The 22,159-nt window shown below is 49.0% G+C and overlaps 1 protein-coding gene across 3 annotated transcripts in view; it reads left to right on the forward strand.

Annotated features, from left to right (window-relative positions):
* LOC133751906 (protein HIRA) overlaps positions 1-21,948 on the forward strand; it is a 99,330-nt gene extending 77,382 nt beyond the window's left edge. For all 3 annotated transcript variants that reach the window (XM_062182114.1, XM_062182115.1, XM_062182116.1), the window contains 2 exons: positions 1,514-1,602; positions 21,204-21,948. In XM_062182114.1, the coding sequence (XP_062038098.1) occupies positions 1,514-1,602; positions 21,204-21,320 (206 nt within the window). In that variant the 3' untranslated portion in view covers positions 21,321-21,948. The remainder of the gene's footprint in view (positions 1-1,513; positions 1,603-21,203) is intronic.
* The last annotated feature ends 211 nt before the right edge of the window (positions 21,949-22,159 follow it).

Genomic DNA, 22,159 nt, shown 5'->3' on the forward strand with positions numbered 1-22,159 from the left:
GGGTCCCTCAGCCCCCTACTTCTTGGCCTAAGCTGCGACCAGAACAGCCCAGCAGCATCCAGCCTCACAGGCTGCAAGGCCCTGAACAGGGCCCTGACACCCGGGCTCCTGGCCTCCACGCTCCCCGGCAGCCCTGGTAGTACTCTAATCACCCCACCCCCAAGGCTGGACATCTTTAGCAGCACGTCTCTTCCTTCTCTGAGCCCCTCCTGCGCTGGAAGGGTGTCCCTGCTGCCCAGCACCTCTCTCCAGCCTGGGCCCTCCAGGCCACAGCTCTTGGCGTCTGTGCCTCCTCACAGTGTCCTCTGCAGAAATCAAGGCGTGCCGGAGGAGGTGGCTGTCCCAGCATCAGTGTGACCCCCAACAGCCTCTCATCCACTGCTGGGCAAGCGTGGGCCCTGTCTCACCAGCCCTTCCTCATACTTGAGGGTGGCCCTCCTGGAGTTCTCCCCATTACTGCACAGCCCTCAGCCTCCCTCACAGCCTCTCCCTGATTTGATGGTGATGAGATAGAGGAGCTTTTTTTAAGTGCAGAAAAGGGGAAGAAAAACAGACCAAACCCCTGTAACAGATCTCCTAGAGCTAACTCCTCACATTTGCCTCCAGCTGTGTGAGAGCGGGGTCTGTGTGCACCCTTTCCTGGGGTCCCATCTTAGGCTTTGCGCTCCTTGTCCCCCTGGAAACCCCTATTCTCAGTCCTCTCTGGACTTCCCTGTACCAGGTATGGAGCAGGACTCCCCCAAAGCCCTGGTGAAGTCCCTGCACCCTCTAGGCCCCTCCAGCTGCTCATGGAACCACACGTACTGCTCGCCTCTCTCCACCTTCCGCATTTGTTCCAGTGTCCACACACCACTCGCCCCTCTCTTGGTCCCCATCCCTCGGTCCTGTTACCTCAGCTGTAAGAGGAAGAATCAGGGTTGAAGGGAGACCTCTTCACTGCAGATGCCTCCGGTCCTGGCTTCATCCCTCTTACCGTGAACCTGTACCTTTAGGTGACCCTTGCCATTGGCTTCCGCTACCACCAGGTGCTGACAGACCCCGACGTGGCCCCCAGCCTCTGTGGCAGCTGCACCCAGGATGCGGTGCCCACGACCCTTGACACGTGCCTGCTCAGCCAGCATTCCTCAGTCATAGCCTCACCTTCTCCCATCTGCTCAAGCCGCTCCGTGGCTGCCCACCCCCACGCCCCTCCTGTGGGGTCCCACATTGTCCAGTCCCCTTGGGAATGCCTCACAGAACTGCCCGTGTCTTGTTTGTCCTGTGGGCCCGGCACACACGGGTGCTAATGGCTGCCAGGGGGAGTGGGCGAGTGAGAACCTGCAGTGCTGGGTCTCAGTGCCCCATGCTGAGACGCATGCATGAGGTGCTTGCCTGTAGTAGGCAAGAACCCAGGCATTTGTTCATTCTGGTTTTTATAGATACAACAACTTAGCGTGTTCTTAATGTTTTATTTCATTTTATAATGTATTCCTATTTCTGTTTTGTTTTGTCTTTTATTTTTTTCTGTAATTAGGGTTTGAATACCGACTCCGAGAAATATGCAAGGACTTACTGGGTCCAGTTCACTACTCCACTGGAAGCCAGTGGGAGTCAACAGTAGTGGTAGGTGCTGCTTTCATCCTTGCTGCAAGAATCCCCTCTCAAACCGTGGACGTGGAGCTTGTAAAAATGAGCCAGAGGGCTTCAAAGTTTCCTCCCTGCTAGACCTCTCCAGCACCCTGCGTGGGCCCTCGTGTCAGTGAGAGAGCCACATGCGGCCACTTCCCCACCTGGCAGGAGCTTGGCCCTGGGCATCAGGAGCTCCGGGAGCCCTCTGTCACATGCACTGGTGCCGAGGGAAGCTACCTGTGGGGTGCTCACACACTGGAAGGGAGGAAGGCGTGAGCAGCCGGCAGTGAAGCTGACAGCAAGACTTTGAGGCTTGAGTTAATGCCAACAAGCAACGTAGTAAGATGGAGAGTGTCCAGGGAGGAGCTCCAAGAGGATGTCTCAGATGAAACCCAGGCATGACAGGTCAGCCTGCAGAGCCCTTCGGGTGGAGGTCATAGTGAACGCAGAGAGGGTCTGCCGCACGGGAGGCACATAGGAGGCACACTGGCCTGGCACGTAGGAGCTAAGAGGGGAGGGTGATGTGCAACAGGTGGGTGGAGGAACAGGCGTCCATAGCGACCTCGGGTCGAGCTGGAGTTTTGCAGGAGCTGGAGCAGCAGGGACAGGAATTGAAATAGAAACCCAGCCAGGGCCCGTGTTTTGCAACAGTCCCAGGAATAGAGTGGTGGCTTGCATCCATGTGGTGACCGTGGAGAGGGACAAAGAGACAGATTCTAGGTGTGTTTTGGAGGCAGGACCAGCAAGACATGGAAGGTGATTGGATGTGGAAGGTAAGAGCATGATGACCGCATGGCCACCTCCAAATGGTTTTCCCTGGCAGAGATGGATGCTGGTGTTGCTGGTTGAGTTGGGAAAGGAACGGGCTGGCGAGAGGGCAGAAACAGATCCAGTAGTTAGTTCACAGCTTCCTCCAGTCACTCAGCGATCCTGATGGAGAAGCTGCTCTGGCCGTGCGTGTTTTCAGTGAACGACACAGACTGAGACCCCGCTTTCCTGGGTCTACATTCTTGTGGAGAGAGACAGACTTCTAAACAAATGAGCAAGTATACACAGTGTGAAGACCAAGGGTGTTGTTGGGGCCTATGGATGTGGAGTACAAGTGGGATGCAGTTTCTCACTGAGTGATCTATTTAGAAAGGCCTGAAGGAAAGCGTGTGGCCTAGTGGGTGAGATGCCCACGTCCCTCCTGGGAGAACATGGGTCTGATTCCTTGTTCTCGCTCCTGATTCCACCTTCTGGGATGCAGGGGTGATGATGCCTCAGGTAACTGGATCTTTGCCATTCATGTGGGAGACTTGGTTTGAGTTCCCAGCTCCCAGCTTCAGGCATTGTGGGCATTTAGGGAGTGATCCAGCAGGTGGAAACTCTGTGTCTGTCTCTCTGCCCTGCAAGTAATTTTTTTAAAAAAGTGAAGGCCTGACTGACCGAGCAGAGACACAGAAAGGTAAGGCACAAAGCTATGCATATATGAGGCTACTTAAAAAAGCTTGTTGAGAAATGTAATTTAAAAATAAGTTTTGGGGCTGGCGCTGTGGCGCAGCAGGTTAAGCCATAGCCTGCAGTGCCAGCATTCCATATGGATGCCGGTTCAAGTCCTGGCTGCTCTACTTCTGATCCAGCTCCCTGCTAATGTGCTTGGGAAAGCTGCAGAGGATGGCCTAAGTCCTTGGGGTCTTGCACCCACATGGGAGACCTCGAAGAAACTCCTGGCTTCTACCAGCCCAGCCTCAGTTGTGGCAGCCATTTGGGGAGTGAACCAGTAGATGGAAGATCTCTCTCTTTTATTCCTCTCTCACTCTCTCTCTCTCTCTCTCTTACTCTGCTTTTCAAATAAATAAATAAATCTTTAAAAAATAAGTTTCCTTGGTATACAAAAAATTTGAATCTAGGCATAGTTTTTCATAATTCACATTTTTATGAATTTTCTAAGAACCGTCATATGCATGGATTTCAGATTCTTTTGCACAAAAATAAACTTATCTTTCAGTTCCATTCTCCACAAAATTTTTTTGAAGTATCCATGTATCTGGGGGAATAGCATCTAGAATGAGGGAACAGCAAATGCTAAGGCCCTAAGGTGGGAGAACAGCAGCCACGGGCCAGCGCTGTGGCATAGGAGGCTAAGCCTCCACCTGTGGTGCTAGCGTTCCACATGGGCGCGGTTCAACTTGTGGCTGCTCCTCTTCTGATCCAGCTCTCTGCTATGGCTTGGAAAGCAATGGAGGATGGCCCAAGTGTGGGAGACCCAGGAGAAGTTCCTGGTTCCTGACTTTGGATACGCTCAGCTCCTGCTGATGCAGCCATTAGGGGAGTGAACCAGCAGATAGAAGACCTTTCTCTCTACCTCTCCCTTTCTCTGTCAATAACAAGGCTTTGGTATAGCCAGTAGTCTCCTACATTGTTTGCTCCATTTTTTGATTTGTTGCAGCATCTCTTAATTTGATTGGGTGGTGGTATCCTAGGTTCAAAATCAGCTCCCCTTAGATCTTTAACGGTTCTCTTCCATAGACTTTTAGCATCCAGTGTTGTTAAACGTCTGATTTTTCTTTGCTTCCTGAGGACTCTTGGGATCCCATCTTGGTGTTTCAGAGATTGCCAATGCCCTAGGGCCTAGACCTAGGAGAAGGGAGCAGTGAGTTTCCTTAGTTCTCTTTATCTCTGCTCTTCCATTTCTTCATCTTCTGAGAGGTGAATGTGCTCTTTGGAAAATCTGCTGTATCATTTTTTATACTTGTAATTCTCTGCCAGATTTCTAGTTCAGTCTTTTATCTATTTGAGCAGAACAAGCTTATTTATTTGTTTTAGAATATATGAAACATTTTATTCCCCCAACTTTCAGTCCGATCTTCCCCCTAAACACTGTAAACTTCTCTCAGCTATTAAGACTACTTTCGTTTTTGTTTGTTTTACAGATTTATTTATTTATTTGAGAGGCAGAATTACAGACAAAGGGAGAGACAGAAAGAGAGGTCTTCCATCCACTGATTCACTTCCCAAATGGCTGCAGCTGCCAGAGCTGGGCTGGTCTGAAGCCAGGAACCAGGGGTTTCATGTGGGTCTCCCATCTGGGTGCAGGGGCCCAAGCTCTTGGGCCATCTTCCACTGCTTTCCCAGGCCATCAGCAGGGAACTGGATTGGAAGTAGAGCAGCCAGGAGTCAAACTGGCACCCATACATATGGCTTAGCCCACTATGCCACAGCACTGGACCCTACCAAGACTGTTTTGTTTTGTTTTGTTTTGTTACTTTTTTTAAGATTTTATTTTATTAATTTGAAACTCAGAGTTACACAGAGAGAGGAGAGGCAGAGAGAGAGAAAGGTCTTCCATCCAATGGTTCACTCCCCAGTTGGCCGCAACAGCTGGAACTGCATCGATCCGAAGCTGGAGCCAGGAGCTTCCTCTGGGTCGACCACGTGGGTGCAGGGGCCCGAGGACTTGGGCCATCTTCCTCTGCTTCCCCAGGCCATAGCAGAGAGCTGGATTGGAAGTGGAGCAGCTGGGTCTTGAACTGGTGCCCATATGGGATGCCGGCGCTCCAGGCCAGGGCATCAACCTGCTGTGCCACAGCACCGTCTCCCAAGACTGCTTTTACCAATCACACTTTAACAGTGTATAGCTAAGGAAACAGCGTTTAGATCCAGGGCTTGATTCAGATCCTAACATATTAGAAACACCAGACCCAGCTATATTACTACTTTTTCTATAGGCAAATTAAGAGAGATATAAAAGGAAAATCCATGCAGGTTTCTAAGGAATGTTTTACTGTACTTAATCTGCAATCTATTTAAACTAGAGTATGACTGTAAGAGAAATCTCTTTATAAGAGAGAGAAATATTGCAACAAAGAAGTCTGTATTTCAAAGTGTACACAAAAAGTTAGTGAAATTGATGTTATAAGATTATTTTTTCTCTCAAGGAATATTTTCAATACACAAGTTTTCCAGGTTCAAAAAGCAAACAAATGTGACAATCATTTTAAAAATGCTACCTTGAAAATCAAAGTGTTTGAATTCAAACATCTTCCTTATACTGCGAACACGTTGGTCTTACAATGAACAGATGCTTTTGAACTTTTGCTTCTTATATATTTCTAGAATAATATGCCAAATTCATTTAGAATTTCACCATAGTTAAGGGAAATCAATTCTTCAAATTTTATGAACACAGCAGTTTGGATTACATATTTATTTCTCACTGACATAAAATTAAATTTAAAATTAAGCTGCCAAGTTGAAGTTCCTGGAGGGTGTTCTCTTTGCTCATTCATAAATGTGAATTCTAGCTAAGCTATCTTTAACAAGTCTACATGGTATGGCAGTAGTCAGCGTGGTCCTGAATTCTCCAGTGGGTCTTGAAGCCACACCTGGAAACTCAGTGTCCATAGCAGTGTGACATTTGTAGATCACTTGAAGAATTCTCTGCATCTCTTCAGGTTGCCGGCCGAAACTTCACAGATTCTTTGCTGCTAGCATAGTGCGTGCACAAGATAGTTTAGATGCCAAGCATCCAAATGCTAAACTTGATCACAGATTTATGTCATAAAACACTGTGTTTTCTCTATGTGCTTGTGCTGATGAGCTTGTGATCCTCCTCCTCACCACAGGGACAGCGCCCAGCTGTGGTGGTACTGGTGGCAGTGGCAGTGGGTGCCCCGTAGACGCCTGTTGTCAGCAAGGGGCTGTGCCATCACTTCTAGCCAGTTATTTTGTTTTCAAAGGTTGATGTTGGATAGTTCTGATATTGGGAGCCTCAGTAAATCCTGTCTGTTCCTGTTACCTTCATATGCTGGGGATGGTTGTCACTCGCACTGTCTTACCTCCTTCTGTGCCTTCTTGTTTTTTAATCATTTGCTGGACATGGTATTTAAAAATCGTTTGTTGAAGTCATTCGAGGGGCTGGTGCTGTGGCACTGTGGGTTAGGCCTGCGACTCTGGCATCCTATGTGAGAGCTGGTTCAAGTCCCAGTTGCTCCACTTGCAATCCATCTTCCTGCTAATGCACCTAGGAAAGCAGTGGAGGATGGCCCAAACGCATAGGCTCCTGCCACCCACGTGGGAGACCTGGATGAAGCCCTTGGCTCCTGACTTTGGCCTGGCCCAGCCTTGGCCATTGTAGCCATTTGGGAAGTGAAATCTTCAAAAAGGTAATGAGAGATGCATATTATGAAAAACCTTCACATGGATTTAAAAAAATTTTTGCACCACAACTTACCTTTTTAAAAAAGTTTGTTTTGTATTTATTTGAAAGGCAGAGAGACAGAAACAGAGATCATCCATCCACTTACTCTCATCATTTACTCCCCCTAAATGCCAACAGCAGCTGGTACTGGGCTAGGCCAACGCCAGGAGTCTGGAACTCTGTCTGGGTCTCCCACATGGGAACCCAGGCATTTGAGCCATCACCAACTGCTCCCCAGAGTATATATTAGTGGGAAGCTGGGATGGGGGACAGAGCCGGGACTGGAACTCAGGCACTCCAGTCTGGGATATAGGCACTCCAGTCTGGGATATAGGCACTCCAGTCTGGGCTATAGGCACTCCAGTCTGGGCTATAGGCACTCCAGTATGGGGTATAGGCACTCCAGTCTGGGCTATAGGCACTCCAGTATGGGCTATAGGCACTCCAGTCTGGGATATAGGCACTCCAGTATGGGCTATAGGCACTCCAGTCTGGGATATAGGCACTCCAGTATGGGGTATAGGCACTCCAGTCTGGGATATAGGCACTCCAGTATGGGATATAGGCACTCCAGTATGGGATATAGGCACTCCAGTCTGGGATATAGGCACTCCAGTCTGGGATATAGGCACTCCAGTATGGGGTATAGGCACTCCAGTCTGGGATATAGGCACTCCAGTCTGGGCTATAGGCACTCCAGTCTGGGGTATAGGCACTCCAGTATGGGATATAGGCACTCCAGTATGGGATATAGGCACTCCAGTATGGGATATAGGCACTCCAGTCTGGGATATAGGCACTCCAGTCTGGAGTATAGGCACTCCAGTCTGGGATATAGGCACTCCAGTCTGGGATATAGGCACTCCAGTCTGGGATATAGGCACTCCAGGCGATATCATAACTGCTATGCCAGACACCTCCCTCCAAACGGTTTTTATTGTTTTAAAGATATCTATGTTTGAAAGTCAGTGTTATGGGGGCGGTAGGAGGGATCTTCATGCACTGGTTCATTCCCCGAATGACCACAATGTCCAGGCTGGGCCAGGCCAAAATCAGGAGTTTAGAGCTGCTTCCAGGTCTCCCATGGGGTTCAGGGGCCCAAACACTTGGACCATCTTCTGCTTTTCCAGGTCATTAGCAGGGAAATGGCCCCAGTGCTTGGTCCCCTGCCACCTACATGAGAGACCCAAAAGGAGTCCTGAGGTCCTGGCTTTGGCCAATGGGCAGAAGATATACTTTATCTCTCCCCCTCTCTGTAACAAGTAACTCTGCCATTCAATTAAATGAATCTTGGGACCAGCGCTGTGGCATAGCAGGTAAAGCTATGGTTTGAGTCCTGGCTGCTCCACTTCCAATCTAGCTCTCTGCTATGGCCTGGGAAAGCAGAAGATGGCCCAAGTCCTTGGGCCCCTGCACCCACGTGAAAGACCTGGAAGAAGCTCCTGGCTCCTGGCTCCTGGCTTCAGATTGGCGCAGCTCCGGACGTTGCAGCCAGCTAGGGAGTGAACCAGCGGATGGAAGACCTCTCTGCCTCTCCTGCTCTCTCTGTGTAATTGACTTTCAAATGAATGAATGAATAGCCGGCGCTGTGGCGTAGCAGGTAAAGCTGCTGCCTTCAGTGCCGGCATCACATATGGGCACCGGTTCGAGTCCCGGCTGTTCCACTTCCAATCCAGCTCTCTGCTATGGCCTGGGAAAGCAGTAGAAGATGGCCCGAGTCCTTGAGCCCCTGCACCCATGTGGGATACCCAAAAGCAGCTACTGGCTTCTGGCTTCAGATCAGTGCAACTCTGGCCATTGTGGCCAAATGGGGAGTGAACCAGCGAATGGAAGACCTCTCTCTCTCTGCCTCTCCTCTCCCTGTGTAACTCTGACTTTCAAATAAAATTAAATAAATCTTTTTAAAAAATCTTTTTTAAAAAAACAGAAGCAGCAGCAGCTGAGACTAGGGGGAGCAGAGCTAGGATTCAAACAAAGGTAGCCCAATATGGGATGTAGGCATCTTTTTTTTTTTTTTTTTTTTTTTTAATTTTTGACAGGCAGAGTGGACAGTGAGAGAGAGAAACAGAGAGAAAGGTCTTCCTTTGCCGTTGGTTCACCCTCCAATGGCCACTGCGGCTGGGGCACTGTGGCCGGCACACCGCGCTGATCCGAAGGCAGGAGCCAGGTGCTTCTCCTGGTCTCCCATGCTGGTGCAGGGCCCAAGCACTTGGGCCATCCTCCACTGCCTTCCCGGGCCACAGCAGAGAGCTGGCCTGGAAGAGGGGCAACCGGGACAGAATCTGGCGCCCCGACCAGGATGAGCTGCGGCGCTGGCCGGGATGTAGGCATCTTAACTTAAGTCATATATAATTTTTTTTGCCAGGCAGAGTTAGAGAGAGAGAGACAGAGAGAAAGGTCTTCCTTCCGTTGGTTCACTCCCCTAATGGCTGCCACACCCGGCGCTGTGCCGATCCGAAGCCAGGAGCCGGGTACTTCCTCCCTGTCTCCCATGCGGATGTAGGGACCCAAGCACTTGGGCCATCCTCCGCTGCCCTCCCGGGCCATAGCAGAGAGCTGGACTGGAAGAGGAGCAATCGGGACTAGTACCTGGCGCCCCAACCGGGACTAGAACCCGGTGTGCCGGTGCCGCAGGCGGAGGATTAGCCTAGTGAGCCGCGGCACCGGCCTAGTCATATATAATTGACAGTGCGATTTTTCTCTTCGTTTCCTTTTCACATTATTTCTTGTCAGTATATACAAATGCAACTGAATTTTGATTTTGCATCATGCAAATTTGCTGAATTTATTTTTTTTAAAGACATTTATTTGAAGAAGTTGCACAGAGAGAAAAGGAGAGGTAGAGAGAGAGGTCATCTAACTGCTGGTTCACTCCTCAATTGGCTGCAATGCCTGGAGCTGCGCTGATCCAAAGCCAGGAGCCAGAAGCTGCTTCTGGGCCTCCCACGTGGGTGCTAGGCCATAGCAGAGAGCTGGATCAGAAGTAGAGCAGCCAGGATTTGAACCAGTGCCCATATGAGATGCTGGCACTGCAGGCGGTGGCTTTACCTGCTATGCCACAGTCCTGGCCCCTGCTGAATTTATATATCAGGGTTAACAGTGTCTTTTGAACTCTTTAGAGTTTTCAAGACATCATTTTTGTTCTTCCTGATTTTATTTCTTGCTTCGTTGCTCTGCATAGGACCGTAATTGCTTTGTTAAATAGAAATGGTGAAAGGAAACATCTTCTGTTGTCCCCAGCGCAGAGGAAAAGTGTTCATACCCTCAGCATTGAGTACGATGTTAGCTCTTGGCTTTTCAGATATGGTGTTTATTACGTTGAGGTAATTCATTTTATTCCTAGTTTGTGGAGTTTTTTCACCATGAAGTAGCATGGGAATTTGTGAAATGCTTTTTCCACATCACTTAGGATCATGTGAGGTTTTACTCCTTCATTCTGTTAATGTTTATTACATTAGTTAATTTTCATGTGTTGAACCATCTATGCATTCCAGGAGTAAATACCACTTGGTCAGATGTATAACTCTTCAAATGTGCTGTGGAATTCTGATTGTATTTCGTTGAGAGTTTTTATAGCATTGTTCTCAAGGGATATTTATCTGCAATTCTGTTTTAATTTCATCATCTGACTTCGATTTGTGTCACAGAATGAATTTTGAAGTGTTTCTTTCTATTCAGTGTTTGGAAGTGTATGTTGAGGATTGTTGTTAATTCTTTTTCAAATGTTTGATAGAATTCACCTACATCTTAGGCTTTTTTTTTTTTTTTTTAAGATTTATTTATTTGAAAGGCAGAGTTATTGGGTGGGGTTGTGGTGGGGAGAACTCCCATCTACTGGTTCACTCCCCAAATGCCCATAGCCACTGGGGCTGGGCCAGATCAAAGCCAGGAGACAGGAACTCCATCTGAGTCTCCCATGTGGGTGGCAAGGGCCCACGTGTTTGGGCCATCTTCCACTGCTTTCCCAGGCATATTAGCAGGAAGCTGGGTCAGAAGTGGAGCAGCTGGAACTCAAACCCACGTCCATGTGGGATTCCTTGCACCAGGGTTCCAAAATGGGATGCTGGCGTTTGCAGGCAGTAGCATGACCTGCTATGCCACAAGACTGGCCCCTGTTCAGATATTTTATTTTAGTCCTGTTTTATTTGCATTTTGGGTTTTTTTAGTATTTAGTTATATAATTTAGTATTTAATTATTTAGTGTATTTTAGTTATATTTTAGTCCTATTAGTTCATATGTTTCTAGTAATTCATCTAATTTATTAGCTTGTGGTTGTTCATAGTATTCCCTTAGGTAGAATCCTTTTTATTTTTGTGGCATTGTTAATAAAGTTACCCCCCTCCTCTTTTTTAAAAAAAGATTTACTGATATATTTATTTGAATCTTCCATCCATGGTTCAGGCCCAAATGCCTACAATATTTGAGGCTGGGCCAGGCTGAAGCTGGAAGCTCAGAATTCAATCCAGATCTCTCACATGGATGGCAGGGACCCAAGTACTTGAGTTCATCATCTGATGCCTTACTGGGTGAGCATTTCAGGAACCTGGATCGAAGTGGAGGAGCCAAGATTCTCCCGAGTCACTCCAGTGTGACATGCAGGCTTCCCAAGCAGCAACTTAATCACTACAGCACAAGGCCCACTCCAACGTAAAACTTTTTAGATGTATTAAGACTTATCTTATGGCCTAACCTGTGGCCTGTCTTGGGGAATGTTCCATATCTACTTGAGAAAAGTCTCCAGCTGTCTTTTGGTGGAATGTTCTGTATACATTCATTGGATCCACTTGGTCTGTGGTGGTGTTGAGGTCCTCTCTTTTCTGATTATCTGTCCAGTTGTTCTCTCTGCCACTAAAAGTAGGTATCACAGTCTCCTACTATTCTCCCTCCAGTCGGGACCATGTTGCCTCATGTGGTCGGGCACTCTGCTGTTTGGAGCATGTGTCTTTATAACTGCTGAGTTGTCTTGGTGCATTCTTTGTATCAGCATTGTGTAATGTCCATCTTTGTCTCTTAACAGTTTTTATAAGAATTTTTAAATTTATTTTATTTATTTGAAAGACAGTGGTACAGACAGAGCTCTTCCATCTGCTGGTTCACTCCCCAGATGGCCGCAATGGCTGGAACTGAGCTGAGTTCAGCCAATCTGAAGCCAGGAGCCAGGAGCTTCTTCCGGGTCTCTCACATGAATGCAGGGGTCCAAGCACTTGAGCCATCCTCTACTGCTTTCCTAGCCGCATTAGCAGGGAGCTGGATGGGGCTTGAACTGGTGCCCTATGGGATGCCAGCATTGCAGGCTGGGGCTTTAATCTGCTGCACTGCAGTGCCAGCCCCAACATTTTTTTTAAGATATATTTATTTATTTGAAAGTCAAAGTTACAGAGAGTGAGAGAGAGGTCTTCCATCTGCTGATTTACTCCCCAGATGGCTACAATGGCCACGGCTGGGCTAGGCTGAGCCAGGAGCTTCATCCAGGTCTCCCACGTGGGTGCAGGGGCCCAAGTACTTGGACCATCCTCCTCTGCTTTCCCAAGCACATTCAGGCACATCCTAGGCAGGGCGTCCTAGAACCAATCCCCCACAGATACCAAGGGGTGACTATAATGAGATCCTGTTCTTTATTCTGTAAATCTCTATCTTTTGATTAAGGAGCTTAATCTATTCACATTTAATTTATGTACTGATAGGTAAGAATTTAGTATTGCCATTTTATGTTTATTTTCTGTATGTTTTATAGCTTTTTTTTTCTTTTTTGGGGTGATCAGTTTCCTCCTTCACTCTTCTGTTGCGTTTGATTCCCCCATTCCCCCTTAGGGGCATGGTTTGATTCCTTTCGTGTGTATTCCATAGATATTTTCTTTATGGTTACTATGGGGATTGCATAAAATATTCTAAAGTCATAATATTTTAAGTTAACAAGTTTCTTTTTTAAAATATTTATTTTTATTATTTGAAAAGCAGAGTTAGAGGGAGGGAGGAACAGAGAGAGAAGTCTTACATCCACTGGTTCACTTCTCCAAATGCCCTCAATGGCTGGAGCTTCTGGGCCGATTTGAAGCCAGGAGCATCTTCCAGGTCTTCCAGGCAGGTGCAGGGGCCCAGGTATTTGGGCTGTCTTTTGCTGCTTTCCTATGGACATTAGCAGGGAACTGGATCTGTAGTGGAGCAGCAAGCACTCAAAACGGTGCCCATATGGGATGCTGGCACTGTAGGAAGTAGCTTTATTCACTATGCCACAGTGCCAGCCCTAAAACTGATAACATTTTAATTTCATTTGTACCCAAGAACTGTGTAGTTTGTTTCTTTGTCTCTCTCTCTCTCTCTTTCTTTCTTTTTCTTTTCTTTTCTTTTTTTTTTTTTTTTTGACAGGCAGAGTGGACAGTAGTAGAGGGAGACAGAGAGAAAGGTCTTCCTTTTTGCTGTTGGTTCACCCTCCATTGGCCGCCGCGGTAGGCGCACTGCGGCTGGCGCACCGCGCTGTTCCGATGGCAGGAGCCAGGTGCTTCTCCTGGTCTCCCATGGGGTGCAGGGCCCAAGCACTTGGGCCATCCTCCACTGCACTCCCTGGCCACAGCAGAGAGCTGGCCTGGAAGAGGGGCAACTGGGACAGGATCAGTGCCCCGACCGGGACTAGAACCCGGTGTGCCGGTGCCGCAAGGCGGAGGATTAGCCTACTGAGCCGCGGCGCCGGCCTCTTTTTTTTTTTTTACAAGCAGAGTAGACAGTGAGAGAGAGAAACAGAGAGAAAGGTCTTCCTTTGCCGTTGGTTCACCCTCCAATGGCCGCCGTGGCCGGCACGCTGCGGCTAGCACATTGTGCTGATCTGAAGCCAGGAGTCAGGTGCTTCTCCTGGTCTCCCATGTGGATGCAGGGCCCAAGCACTTGGGCCATCCTCCACTGCACTTCTGGGCCATAGCAGAGAGCTGGCCTGGAAGAGGGGCAACCGGGACAGAATCCGGCGCCCTGACCGGGACTAGAACCTGGGGTGCTGGCGCCGCAGGTGGAGGATTAGCCTATTGTGCTGTGGTGCCGGCCAAAGAACTCTGTAGTTTCTTTTTTTTTTTTTTTAAAGATTTATTTATTTATTTGGAAGTCAGAGTTACACAAAGAGAGGAGAGGCAGAGAGAGAGAGAGAGAGAGAGAGAGAGAGAGGGAGGGAGGGAGGGAGGGAGGGAGGGAGGTCAGTCTTCCATCCGATGGTTCACTCCCCAGTTGGCTGCAACAGCCGGAACTGTGCCAATGCGAAGCCAGGAGCCAGTAGCCTCCTCCATTCTCCCACATGGGTGCAGGGACCCAAGGACTTGGGGCATCTTCTACTGCTTTCCCAGGCCATAGCAGAGAGCTGGATCAGAAGTGGAGCAGCTGAGACGCGAACTGGCACCCATATGGGATGCCAGCACTCTAGGCCAGGGTGTCAATGCGCTGTGCCACTGTGCCAACCCCTGTAGTTTCTTTATCGCTCTGCTCCACCCACTTCATGTTGTTAATGTCACTAATTCTATTATTATTTATCATATGCCCACTCTTTTATCCTTTTGTCTTTTAAATCCTGTAAAATAGTTAAAAGTGGAGTTACCAACCAAAATTACAGTAAAGTTTTTGTGTTTGACTATATATTAACGTTCATCTGAGACCTTTATGTGTTACTTCATAGCATCCTTTCATTTCTACCTGGAAGACTCTCTTTAATATTTTTAGGGGTAGGTCTGGCAGGAAATATCTTCCTTTCTGCCTGGTTTTTGAAGGATACTTTGCGAATGTTATCTTCTGTGGGCACTTCACTTTCCTGTTACCCAAGCCTGCAGTGTTTATGCTGAGAAATCCATGGAAGCCCTTACTGAGGATCCCTCTCTGTGATGACTCACTTTTTCTCTTGCTGCTTTCTTTTTCTTTTTTAAAGGTTTATTTATTTATTTGAAAGGCGGAGTTGGGGCCCGCACTGTGATATAATGGATAAAGCTGCCACCTGCCGTGCAGGCATTCCATATGGGTGCCAGTTCAAGACTCAGCTGCTCCACTTCCAATCCAGCTCTCTGCTATGGCCTGGGAAAGCAGTAGAAGATGGCCCGAGTCCTTGGGACCCTGCACCCACGTGGGAGACCAAGAAGAAGCTCCTGGCTCCTGGCTTCGGATCGGTGCAGCACCAGCCGTTGTGGCCAGTTGGAGAGTGAACCAGCGGATGAAAGTCCTGTCTCTCTCTCTCTCTGCCTCTCCTCTCTCTGTGTAACTCTGATTTTCAAGTAAATAAATAACTCTTTAAAAAAGAAAGAAAGAGAGAGGGAGGGAGGGAAGAAGGGAGGGAGGGAGGAAGAATTACAGAGAGAGAAATGTTCTATCTGCTGTTTCACTCCCCAAATGCCCTCAATGACTAGGGCTGTGCTAGGTACAAGCCCACGTGGGAGACCTGAAAGAAGCTCCTGGCTTCAGATTGGCACGGCCCTGGCTGTTGCGGCCATCTGGGGAGTGAAACAGCAGATGGAAGACCTCTCTCTCTCTCTCTGCTTCTTCTTCTCTCTCTGTGTATAACTCTGATTTTCAAATAAATAAGTAAATCTAAGAGAGAGAGAGAGCTCTTCCATCTGCTGGTTCACTCCCCAAATGGCCACAATGGCGAGCACTGTGCCAGGCCGAAGCCAGGAGCTTCCTCCAGGTCTCCCACATGGATGACAGGGGCCCAGACACTTGGACCATCCTCTGCTGCTTCATCAGCAGGGAGCTGGATTGGAAGTGGAGCAGCTGGAACACGAGCCAGCCAGCGCCCATGTGGGATGCCGGTGCCCACTGCGCCACAATGCAGGCCCCCTAAGACATTAGTTGTACCATCTTTGTTACCCAAGTCCCAGGTTTGTGTTTCTTTAGGGTCAGTTTCTAGAGAATTATTTTGTTCCTTTAAATGGGCCATGTTACCCTGTTTCCTTGCTTACATGTGATCTTTTGTTGAATCTTAGTCACTTTAATAAAATAAAAGAAAAAGTCACCTCTGCTGGTCTTTGTGGGCCAGCTCCATTCAGGTGAGGATCTCTGATCAGTGGTGCGTGAAGACTGAGGTCATTTCAGGCCTTTTTCTGCAGATATTTCCCATGCCTAAGCACCTGCCTTTTTTGTTTGTTTTTTTTTTTCCTTTTCCAATTTCTCCAGATATAGGGCTGCTTTGAACTGTCTCTATTTCCCTGCTTGTCCGGATCTTAGATGTTCTGTTGGTGTCTTCAGAGATCCCACTGTACTCTCCTGCCCCAAGGCTCCCATGAGTCTGCATGTCTGCTGCAGCTCTCACACACGGGGGGGCCTGCCCGCCTCCAGCAGCCTGCGTCCTGGCCCCATTTATGCTGCATTCCCGGCAAGCCGGAAGCCAGTCCTTGGGCAGTCATCTAGGAAGCCAGGAAGTTATAAGCAGGTTCCTCATGTTCCCTTCTGTCCCGAGAGTGGAAGCAAGAGTAGAATTGGCTTGCTTCCTGCCACCCTGTGCAGGAAGATGGGGGTAAGACAAGCCAAATGTTGTGAAATTTCCTACCATTTTGGGTCTTGATTAGGAATTTGTCTGGTTGTACAGCTTCCTAATTAGTATCTGTTGATCTGTGCCTTTTAATATAACCTTATCAAAATGCCTGGGTGGCAGTCTAACATCTTGTCTGTCGTCTTCCTGCTTTCTTTTGAATGAATTCAGCAGTTTCCATGATTCTGTTGTATCTGTTTATTAGCTATAATTCTTTTGTTTGTTTGAGGATTGAATGTGTGTTTTTTGTTTTTTTATTTTTAAAGATTTTATTATTTGAGAGGTAGAGTTATAGATAGTGAGAGGGAGAGATAAAGAGAGAGGTCTTCCATCCACTGGGTCACTCCCCAGATGGCTGCAATAGCTGGAGCTGGGCCATTCCAAAACCAGGAGCCAGGAGCTTCTTCTGGGTCTCCCACATGGGTGCTGGGGCCCAAGGACTCGGGCCATCTTCTGCTTTCCCAGGCCATAGCAGAGAGCTGGATTGGAAGAGGAACAGCTGGGACTAGAACTAGTGCCCCTATGGGATGCCAGCACCGCAGGTGGAGGATTAACCTACTGTGCCACAACGCTGTGAGTTTTGTTTCGGCGATTGTTTTAGGGCGTGTAGCACATGACATGTGCCTTTAAGTTCCCACAGTCTCCTTCAGGTGGTGGGATCCCACCTTACTTGTCTGCGAAGAACCTCTGATGGTGTCCTTCAGTCTCCTCTCTCCTGGCTTTTCTGACACTTTGTCGCCACATATGCTGCACATCAGAAATTATATTTTCATTCTTTTGCTTAAATTTTTTGGCATATTGGGATTCAGATTCTTTAGCAGCTTTGGTATTCTTTACTTTTTGGTATTTATATCCTCTCTCCTCTCTCCTAAGGGTCTGTTTCTAAAATTGACCTTCAACGCTCGCTGCACCATAAACTCGCAGAGCTTGACTTTCCAGGCCTCCATGTAGATGTTAAGGTTAGCTTGTCAAATTCTGTAGGAAGCTCTAATGGGTGTTTAGCTGGAGATACATTGAAATTGGTGGGTTCAGTTAAAAAGAATTGGCATTGTTACTATACCTATATTTTCTCTCCATTTGTTTAGATTTTCTTCAAAAATCTTTCAGTGAAGTTTATAATTTTAGCACACAAACCATGCACGTCTTTTCTTGGATTTATTGTTAGCTATTTTATAATTGTGGCTATTCTAAATGTTCTATTATTCATTCTGCTTTTTTTTTTTTTTTAAGATTTTATTTTATTTTATTTGAAAGGCAACAGTTACAGAGAGAGAAAAAAAAGAGAGAGGTCTTCCATCCACTGTTTCATTCCCCAGATGACCGCCATGGCTGGGGCTAGAATAGGCTGAAGCCAAGAGCCAGGAGCTTCCAGGTCTCCCACATGGGTGCAGGGGCCCAAGCACTCGGGCCATCTCCCACTGCTTTCCCAAGTACATTAGCAGGGAGCTGGATGGGAAGCAGAGCAGCCGGGACACCTACTGGCACCCATATAGGATGCCGGCACCGCAGATGGCAGCTTAGCCCACTGCACCATAGCGTCAGCCCCATTCATTCTGTTTTATGATTATTGCTGCTGTGTGTTAATGCTTATTGGCATATATTAGGTACTACCCGTATTTCTACACATTTCTATTCTTTTCATTGATTTTGTTAATAGTTTTGTGTCTTTATATGAAACAAGCAATTAAGTCAGCTTACATAATTGTTTTATTTCTTATTTTCCAGCTACATGCCTTTTTTCCCGTTTCTTATTGTTCTTACTAACCACTCCAGTATAGCAGTAGACTCTGTCAATAATGTGTGTAAGTTCTCTAATATTAAACCATCCTGCTTTCATAGGGAAACTTGGTCATAGTTACTGTCTTTTCAAGCCACTGTTGGAACTGATTGTTAATAACTTAGGATTTGTTCAGCTGCTTTCATGGGTGATGTAAGGTTTGGAGTAGCTCGGGTTCTGGCTTTTCATTACCCCTAGAGAAGAGAGACGGAAAAAGGAGAAGGAGACCAACTTCCACAGAGACAGACTGCAGAGAGACTGCCTGCAGGGCTGGGCTTTTATCTGGCTGAAGAGGGAATCTGCTGCCTCCGCTGGGAGGCAGGGGACTTGCAGCTGGCGGGAAGTGGGGCGGATCTGTTTGCCAGGAGTCTGGGGCAGGCCGAGCCTAGCTCCTGCACCAAGGGTCTCAGCACAAAGGGAGGAAACGGGGTGCAGTGGGGAGGAGGGGGCGGGGCAACATGCCCTGTAGGTGACATGGACATAAAATCTTCCGTTGTCATGCTCTCTCTCCTTTCTAGTTTTAGAATCAAGGTTATATGTCCCTTGTAAGTGGGTTGGGGGTAATTCTTACATTTTTTTGTCCTCTGAGTTTATATGAGATAGGGAAAATGGAGACGTGCATTGTAGGGTAGTGGGCTAATCCGCCTCTTAGGATGCCAGCATTCCATATTGGAGTGCTGGGTCGAGTCCTCCATACTTCTGATCTGACTCTCTGCGAAAGCCGAAGTGATGGCCTAAGTACTTAGGTTTCTGCCACCCACATGGGAGACCCTGATGGAGTTCCTAGGCCCTGGCTTTGTCCTGGCCCAACTCCGGCTATTGTGGTCATTAAAAAAAGATGATTTATTATCTGAGAGGAAGAGACAGAACGGTCTTCCATCCACTGGTTCACTCCTCAAAAGGCTGCACTGGCTGGAGCTGAGCTGATCCAAACCCAGGAGCCAGGAGCTTCCTCCAGGTCCCCACACGGGTGCAGGGGCCGAAGCACTTGGGCCATCCTCTACTGCTTTCCCAGGCCCCAAGCAGAGAGCTGGATCAGAAGAGGAGCAGCTGGGACTCCAGCCGGCGCCCATATGGGATGCCGGCACCGCAGGTGGAGGCTTAGCCCCACTGCACCACAGTGTCGGCCCCCGTTGTGGCCTTTTTAGGAGTGAACCAGCAGATGGGAGGTCTCGCTCTCATTCTCCGTCCCTCTTGCTCAGTCATTCTGCCTTTCAAATAAATAAAAAAGTCTTAAAAAAAAAAAAAATAAGACTTAACCTGGCCAGCGCCGCAGCTCAATAGGCTAATCCTCCGCCTTGTGGCGCTGGCACACTGGGTTCTAGTCCCGGTCAGGGCGCCGGATTCTGTCCCAGTCGCTCCTCTTCCAGGCCAGCTCTCTGCTGTGGCCCGGGAGTGCAGTGGAGGATGGCCCAGGTCCTTGGGCCCTGCACCCCATGGGAGACCAGGAGAAGCACCTGGCTCCTGGCTTCGGATCAACACGGTGCGCCAGCCGCAGCGCACCCGCCACAGCGGCCATTGGAGGGTGCAATGGAAAAAGGAAGACCTTTCTCTCTGTCTCTCTCTCTCACTGTCTACCATGCCTGTCAAAAAAAAAAAAAAAAAAAAAAAAAAAGACTTAACCTACTACGCCACAGCACTGACGACGGCATAAACTGTAGCAAGTGGATCATGTTCCTTTCTGCACTTCTTTTAGCATCTGGGTTTCTCTCATTACTTTGAGTATTTCCTCTCAAGCCTTTCAGGGCAGCTCTTCTTAGGTCCGGTCCTCTATGAATAACTCTGGCTGGATAAAAACATTCTACGTTGTGAGTTTGTTTTTTTTTCCCACTATTATGCTGAATTATCTTTCCATCTTTCCATCTCTTCCTTTGTAGGTGATACACTCTTGTTCTTTAGAAAGTTTCAGGATTTTTCGACGGCCTTGCTGAACTCTGTTCCATTCTAACGTGTCAGTTCTGTGTCTCCTTGACCAGCACTCTGTGGAGCTTCCAGTCTAGAGCCTTCATGTCTCTTTCGTTGTGTGCGTGTACCACGTCACTTCTTCACTTATTTCCTTCTCTGTCTCCTGGGGGCCTGCTGTGTGGGCAGTGGGCCCGTCTGCCATGCTGTCCGCCTGCCGCTCTCCTGGGCCATCTCCCCCCTCAGCCGCCCTTCCCCTCCGCTCGTACATCATCCCCTTTCTCCCGCTTGTCCGGCTCCTGTGGCCACCGTGTCGCCACTCCTGGGACCTCCATGTCGTTCTTCTTCCTTCACTTCTTGCCCTGTTAACAAGCACAGCTGTCACCTTTCTTTAGCCTTAGGCCTTCTCTTTGGGTGTAATGGTGTCTGACTCCTCCCCTCCCCGCCCCGCTCTGCCCCTGGAAGCAGCTGTGCACCTCGGGGGCTGCAGATCCTGCTGCCCGTGTGCCCAGGCGTAGGAGGTGTGGGCAAGGCACCCGTGAAGATGCCCATGGCCCGCATCGGAGCCTGAAACTCAGGCCTGGCTCCAAGTCCAGATTCCTGCTGATGGAGACCCTAGGAGGACCTGGTGACGGCTCAGGGGATTGAGTCCTGCCTCTCCACTCTGGCCTGGGCCCAGCCCCAGCCGACGTGGGCATTTGAGGAGCGAACCAGCGGATGGATGTGTTTGCTCGCTCGCTCGCTCGCTCTATTTTTCTTTCTCAAACAATTTTTAGAAAGGCACCAGGATCCAGAGCCCAGACACTAAAACCAAAGTTGTTCACTGCCCTCCAAGTACCTCCTTACCCCCCAGGGTTTCACTGAGACTCCCAGAGAGCATGCACGTGAGGGAGCAGCCCCTCCCAAACACCAAATGGCCGTCCCCTCACCCCGACTGCCACCTTGAGACGCCACCTCCATCGTGCCCTGGGTGGCCGAGCCATTGTCCAGTCAGTGGAGGGGTGGAGGAGCTGTGCCAGCGCACAGAGGAGCAGACACTGCTCCAGCCCTCACCTCCCTTATCCCCGCACTGCCTGCCATTCCTCCCGCACATGCACCAACCGCCCGCGGGCAGAGGGGACCCTCTTCTTGCTGTGGTTTTCTCCAGTAGGCAGACCCGGGCGGGGATGGGGGGGCCTCTGTGAGGCCAGGGAGTCCCTTGCAATCTCGGCTCCTGTCTCAGCTGTCACTCCTGTGTCCACAGGGCCTGCGCAAGAGGGAGCTGCTGAAGGAGCTGCTGCCGGTCATCGGGCAGAACCTCCGCTTCCAGCGCCTCTTCACCGAGTGCCAGGAGCAGCTGGACATCCTGAGGGACAAGTAGCCGCGCAGGGCGGGGCCGCACGCTAGCCAGCAGCGACGCCCAGGGCCGCCTCTCGCCTGGCCGGGCCACGGGGACGAGGAGACACTGGCAGGAGACGTGCCCTGTGTCCTGGGCCTGATGTGGCCTCGGAAGGGGGGCAGCGCGCCCCTCCCCGCAGGCACCCCTGTGCAGAACCGGGGCCAGCGCGGCCTCCCAGGCCTGCCGTCTCTAGCACGCCCCGAGGTGGACGCTGGCCCCTGCCGCAGCGGGCGCTGTGCTGCTTCAGCTATGACAAATGAGCCATTTGTGAGAGCGAGCATCCAGAATCGTTAGGGATTGTGCAGTCAGCAGACTGGCCGGAGGCCGAGGTCAGAGGAATGCTGTTCCAACACGTGGACTATTTTTGTACTAGAATTTGCTAACTTGTAATACGGAATTTTCCTTTGGTCAATAATCAGGATTTCCCTATAAGTTACTTGGACATTGGTCACTTGTAGGAAATTTAAACTCTAATTATGACAGCTACACTGAAAAATAATTGTACTGAAATTAACTTGTCTATCTTCATTTGGTTTTAATTTTTAAATGTTTGTAAAAAGAGACTGTTTTTTGGGGGATGGGGTAAAGGGGTGGGCAATTTCTTTTGTAAGTGTAAAATAAATGAACACGCATTGGATACCAAACTGTCCTGGCCTCCCTCCTCTTCCTTTTTTTTTTTTTTTTTTTTGACAGGCAGAGTGGACAGTGAGAGAGACAGAGAGAAAGGTCTTCCTTTACCGTTGGTTCACCCTCCAATGGCCGCTGCGGCCGGCACACCGCGCTGATCCGAAGCCAAGAGCCAGGAGCTTCTCCTGGTCTCC

The sequence above is a fragment of the Lepus europaeus genome, chromosome 23 (assembly GCF_033115175.1).
Source record: "Lepus europaeus isolate LE1 chromosome 23, mLepTim1.pri, whole genome shotgun sequence".
NCBI classification, from domain to species: domain Eukaryota; kingdom Metazoa; phylum Chordata; class Mammalia; order Lagomorpha; family Leporidae; genus Lepus; species Lepus europaeus.